Here is a 6,000-nt window from a genome sequence, read left to right on the forward strand (position 1 = left end):
TCCAATATTCTACTGGCTAGCTAAATTCTGACTTTTAAAATTTAATTTAATACTATCAATCTCAATTATATATTTATTCTTTCTTAAATCTGCAGTTATTAAACAAATGGAATCTTCATTACAAATAGGTCATCTGCAAATTTTATTATTGAATCCAAAAACTTACCCTAACAATTTAAGAAATATTGAAAGACTCAACATTTTGCCCAATTTCTTAAGTAAAAAAATTTGAAAACAACTATTAGGCGGTAAACTTTTCTTAGAAGCTGATTCACACATTTCACACATGTGGATAATACTAGAATATTCCATTTAATGATAAAATATTTCTCAAATAAACACTATTTTTTTATTTTTAACAGTATTTTTCCTTCCAACTTCCATATGCCTAAGTAAGGAAATACACAGAATAAACACAGGAAACCTTTCATTTGAAAGTCCAGGAGAATTCTATTCTTTAACATAAGAAAAATATAAACTGCTTTACTATTATAGCCTTAGAGTATTTAAAATTCTTCCACCTTCATATTTCTCTATCTTAGATCCTAACTATGTATAGAAGTAAGGTGTCAACTATCAGACAGGCTACTCCAACCAGTAAATCCAACCAGTAAACCTCTTAAACATTTTTTCACACATTTCTGTCATGATTAGGATTATCACTACATTCTCCTTTAGTCTAACCCACACCTGCATTCTCAAGCATTTGGATAGGAAAAATTGGCTCAGGAAACCCACATCACATATTTCAGTTGTGTTATTTTCTGTGTTAGCCATGCTTCCTTTACTCCCAATTTCATTCCTGCAAAATATGGTCTCAAACTTTAATGGGGATCTTAAAAAACAGTAGCTGTGAAAACCATTTTCATGAACAATAAAATAAGAGTGATGTCAGAGTCCCTTACTGAGGGAGACCAGAGAGAAGTAGGTGACCTACAGGGATGTGTTATTACTTGTAGAGGGGCATCAGAGGATGCAAGCATAGAAGGAATGTTGAAAAGCACATAAAGATGAGAAACCTCTATAAAAAATTTATACAAAATTTTTGTTTCTTTGCCACAGTTCTGATCCTTTCAGTCTTCCTAGATGTTGAGCAACTTACCTCCAGGAGGAAAGAACTAAAAAGGCTTTCTAACTGTGGCTGGAAGGCTTTCCATGAGTGCAGTGAGGGGACAGCCTTACTGTGAAATCTAACTTGGCAGATAAAGCTATACTTTTCTTCAGAAAGTTACTTCATGGTCAGTGGTGACCTGACGATCTTATTTTGGAGGCTATCAATACAAGCACATTTAGAGAGACCAAGAGCTGAAATGAACTTATTAAAGAAGCTAATTTATAGCATTACAGGTTAAACCAGGGATGATTTCCTCCGATAACCTAAATTACATTGCTAAAAAGTACAGGGTTTGTGAAAGTCTAATATGAGCCATCACAGTCCTTCCATCTCAGGGTAAACACTATGAATAAAAATAGAATGCCTTATGGCATGAAGAAATATTAACACACTGATTTGCCATCTATTCTTGAGGCATAAATTAAAATGTATTATTTTATTTTAAAGTCATGCATTTTTTAGTTCCATTGATTTTTATTTTTGCTTTAAAGTAGCAATTACATTATTTATTTCTTACTACACTTTTACTTTGTTGTTAAACTGGAGACTCACAATCCTCATAAATGGCAATGACAGGGACATTAAATTCAGATGTACTTGGAGTAAACACTGTGCTAATTAGCTGAACTTTCCAAGGGATTAGGCTGTTGACTTTATGAAAATAGTTGATATTGTGAATTATTCTGCAAATCCCTAACGAGGCATGATTTTCTAACTATGGAGGACAGAGAATGCTTTAATATGTATACAATTTGAACACAGAATGGGGGATAAAATTCATCCATCATCAGATTATTTAATTTAGCCAAGCAAAGATCACAAAAAAAAAAAACATACAAAATTCACAATCTTTGATGTCTCTAGGAGCAAATAGGTAACATGACAACAACAAATGACTAGTAAAAGTAATAAGCAGAATAATAATAATAGAACAAAATAGTATTCTTCAATAGCAAGCTTCTAGAATGGGAAAATTTATCCATTTTTCTTCTGTTAGATAGATAGATCCACATTCCCATTAAGTGGTATTCAAAGACAGATGCCATCAATATTGAAATATCTAAGATAGGTACCTTTGGGTCATTGCAGATATTACATGTTAAATGGTTCCATAGAGCTTGATGGCTAATGTATCTTTATCAAATGACTGAGTTATTATTAAGGAATGACTCAAAGTCTAATGCCAAGTCTTTTACAGTTTTCACTCTTTCCAAATAAAATAGTGAGGGCATTAAGCCCCCCAATTTAAGTGCAAAAATCACTTATGACATCCACCTTTGATCCCTGCCAATATCTCTTCTCATAGGGAATTTTTATATTTTTCATATTCCTAATTTTATCCAAGGCTACTGTTTGTGTTTATCTAATGGTTAGCAAAAAGAATTTCATGTTGTTTATAACAGTTAGGTATTATTTTAGTGAGAACATGTAAGTGTTCAAACAGAGGCTGAACACTGGATTTTCTACCATATTGCAATCCTTATTAAGAAACAAAGTGCATCAGATGTTACTTTTGTAAGATTTTAATTAAAGTAAATTATTGCAAGGAGTGGCCAACTTTTAAAAATGAACTACAAATTAGCATCATTCATTTCTATGATGTGCTGCATTTTCCATAGAAATCCTGGCTAACGCTAAAGGTCAGAGTAAAAACACACTTACCGTCATCATATTGGCCTACGCAGACTGTGAAGAGACAACCAAGGATAATCCCTGAAGCGAACCATTTCCAGAGAGAAAAATGTTGGAACATCTTCTGTCGAATTCCACTCAAGGTTGATCTGAAATAGAAAGAGGCAAAAAGAAATATTTGACAAGTTCATTAATCTGTTATAGGTAAACACACCTGTAACAGCACAGAAAAGCCTTAATGACTTCATAGTTAATTACCTGTGCCACACTATCTATTATCAAAGTAGCATAATTGTTTAATGTACCAGAACTCATCCACATGAGTTTGCAGATGAGCAATCTCTAAGAAAAGACATCCATTCTGTTACTTACTTTGTAAGCAAGTAAGTTGAGATGTTAACATACTGATGATATTAGAACACCTTTAAAATTGGGACCCAGTGAGTGAATCAAATGCCAATCAGTTAAAGTCACAGAATTTATCTTCGGTATCAGTTCAGTTCAGTTCATTCGCTCAGTCGTGTCCGACTGTTTGCAACCCCATGAATCGCAGCACACCAGGTCTCCCTGTCCATCACCAACTCCCGGAGTTCACTCAGACTTGCGTCCATCGAGTCAGTGATGCCATCCAGCCATCTCATCCTCTGTCGTCCCCTTCTCCTTCTGCCCCCAGTCCCTCCCAGCATCAAAGTCTTTTCCAATGAGTCAACCCATCACATGAGGTGGCCAAAGTACTGGAGTTTCAGCTTTAGCATCATTCCTTCCAAAGAAATCCCAGGGCTGATCTCCTTCAGAATGCACTGGTTGGATCTCCTTGCAGTCCAAGGGACTCTCAAGAGTCTTCTCCAACACCACACTTCAAAAGCATCAATTCTTTGGTGCTCAGCTTTCTTCACAGTCCAACTTTCACATCCATACATGACCACTGGAAAAACCATAGCCTTGACTATATGAAACTTTGTTGGCAAAGTAATATCTCTGCTTTTCAATATGCTATCTAGGTTGGTCATAACTTTTTTTCCAAGGCGTAAGCATCTTTTAATTTCATGGCTGCAATCACCATCTGCAGTGATTTTGGAGCCCCCCAAAATAAAGTCTGACACTGTTTCCACTGTTTCCCCATCTATTTCCCATGAAGTGATGGGACCAGATGCCATGATCTTCGTTTTCTGAATGTTGAGCTTTAAGCCGACTTTTTCACTCTCTACTTTCACTTTCATCAAGAGGCTTTGTAGTTCCTCTTCACTTTCTGCCATAAGGGTGGTATCATCTGCATATCTGAGGTTATTGATATTTCTCCCAGCAATCTTGATTTCAGCTTGTGCTTCTTCCAGCCCAGCGTTTCTCATGATGTACTCTGCATATAAGTTAAATAAGCAGGGTGACAATATACAGCCTTGATGTACTCCTTTTCCTATTTGGAACCAGTCTATTGTTCCGTGTCCAGTTCTAACCGTTGCTTCCTGACCTGCATATAGGTTTCTCAAGAGACAGGTCAGGTGATCTGGTATTCCCATATCTTTCAGAATTTTCCACAGTTTATTGTGATCCACACAGTCAAAAGCTTTGGCATAGTCAATAAAGCAGAAATAGATGTTTTTCAGGAATTCTCTTGCTTTTTCGATGATCCAGCAGATGTTGGCAATTTGATCTCTGGTTCCTCTGCCTTTTCTAAAACCAGTTTGAACATCTGGAAGTTCATGGTTCACGTATTGCTGAAATCTGACTTGGAGAATTTTGAGCAATACTTTACTAGCATGTGAGATGAGTGCAGTTGTGGAGTAGTTTGAGCATTCTTTGGCATTGCCTTTCTTTGGGATTGGAATGAAAACTGACCTTTTCCAGTCCTGTGGCCACTGCTGAGGTATATTTAAGGTATAGAACAGTTCAACTACTCATATAAGCTTTCGCAACTATTTAAGATGTTAAGCTGTTGGTGTCCTACATAAAATTTCAATAGCCATTTGTCTTATGGAATTAAGTAGAAAAACCCAACATCAAAACAGAAATTCATTTTTAGTAGAGTGACAAGAGAGTGACTTAACTATGCCATAAAGACTAAGAATAAGCCATCAGTTTATACCACATTTGTCTTTGGAAGCATTTGCATTAATTTCATTTAAATCCTTTGTTTTTCTTTGCAATCTGCCAGTAAATAAATAAATTGAATGAGGTGTTAGTGGACTGTGAGCAGATGGGCCAGTTTTCTATCTCCATCAGAAAAGAAAAAATGAATTAGCCTAAAGGGGCAAGAGAGGCCATGAAGGCTGTGATAAATTGAAAAGTGCAGGGTGTTTCTGGAGAAACTTGAGATTGTAAACCAGCATTACTGAGTCTTCTGATTTTCCAGAACATGATAAATTTCTGTTTTCCATGGTAAGTTTCAAATTTCCACATGAGGCTGCTGAGTGTTTAGATGGTTGCCCAAAACTTTGTAATGACTAAAAGCGTCTGGCAGGTCATACTGTCTTCTAAGGTCCTTCAGTTTACAACTCCTGACAGGGATTCTCTCTACTAAATTACTCATGGGTAAGGTCCTTCAGAATGCACAAAGGAAATAATTTGAAGTTTACTTTTGCATATATTTTGCTAAATTTGTATTTCTGGTTTATTTTTGTGCATTTTGTAAGGTTTATTTGCACAATAGCCTGCAAAATATGTAATTTATTTAAAGTTATATTAAAATTATAAGCTCAAACAATTTTTATTCATGGAATGAAAGTGAAAGTGAAGTTGCTTAGTCATGTCTGACTCTTTGTAACCCCATAGACTGTAGCCTGCCAGGCTCCTGCCTCCATGGGATTCTCCAGGCAAGAGTACTGGAGTGGGTTGCAATTTCCTTCCCCAGGGGATCTTCCCAACTCAGGGACCAAACCCGGGTCTCCCACATTGTGGACTGATGCTTTACCATCTGAGCCACCAGAGAGGCCCATAATCATGGAATCCGTGGTCCATAAATTTAAAGTCACAGAACTAGACCTTCTAAAATGGAATCTATTCTTCTTGTGTTTCTTTATCTTAATAAAAAGAGTGTTCTTTTTATATAACCCTCACATATTTTCCCCCTCTAACTGGTAAAGAACTCAGCTTCTACTTTTATAACTTCTAGGCAAAGATAGAGCCCATCATTAAATATCAAGCAACTATAATGATACATGTTTATTGCAGGAAAAGAAAAAAATAAAATTGACAAATGCTAGTCATTTTAAGAGCAGTTTATTAGAGTGGGGCTTCTTTTTAAATTCAAGTTCTTC

At 36.0% G+C, this 6,000-nt stretch overlaps 1 protein-coding gene across 10 annotated transcripts in view; it reads right to left on the reverse strand.

Annotated features, from left to right (window-relative positions):
• PCDH15 (protocadherin related 15) overlaps positions 1-2,867 on the reverse strand; it is a 910,832-nt gene extending 907,965 nt beyond the window's left edge. For all 10 annotated transcript variants that reach the window (XM_018041648.1, XM_018041647.1, XM_005698156.2 and 7 more), the window contains exon 1: positions 2,777-2,867. In XM_018041648.1, the coding sequence (XP_017897137.1) occupies positions 2,777-2,867 (91 nt within the window). The remainder of the gene's footprint in view (positions 1-2,776) is intronic.

Source organism: Capra hircus, chromosome 26 (assembly GCF_001704415.2).
Source record: "Capra hircus breed San Clemente chromosome 26, ASM170441v1, whole genome shotgun sequence".
NCBI lineage: Eukaryota > Metazoa > Chordata > Mammalia > Artiodactyla > Bovidae > Capra > Capra hircus.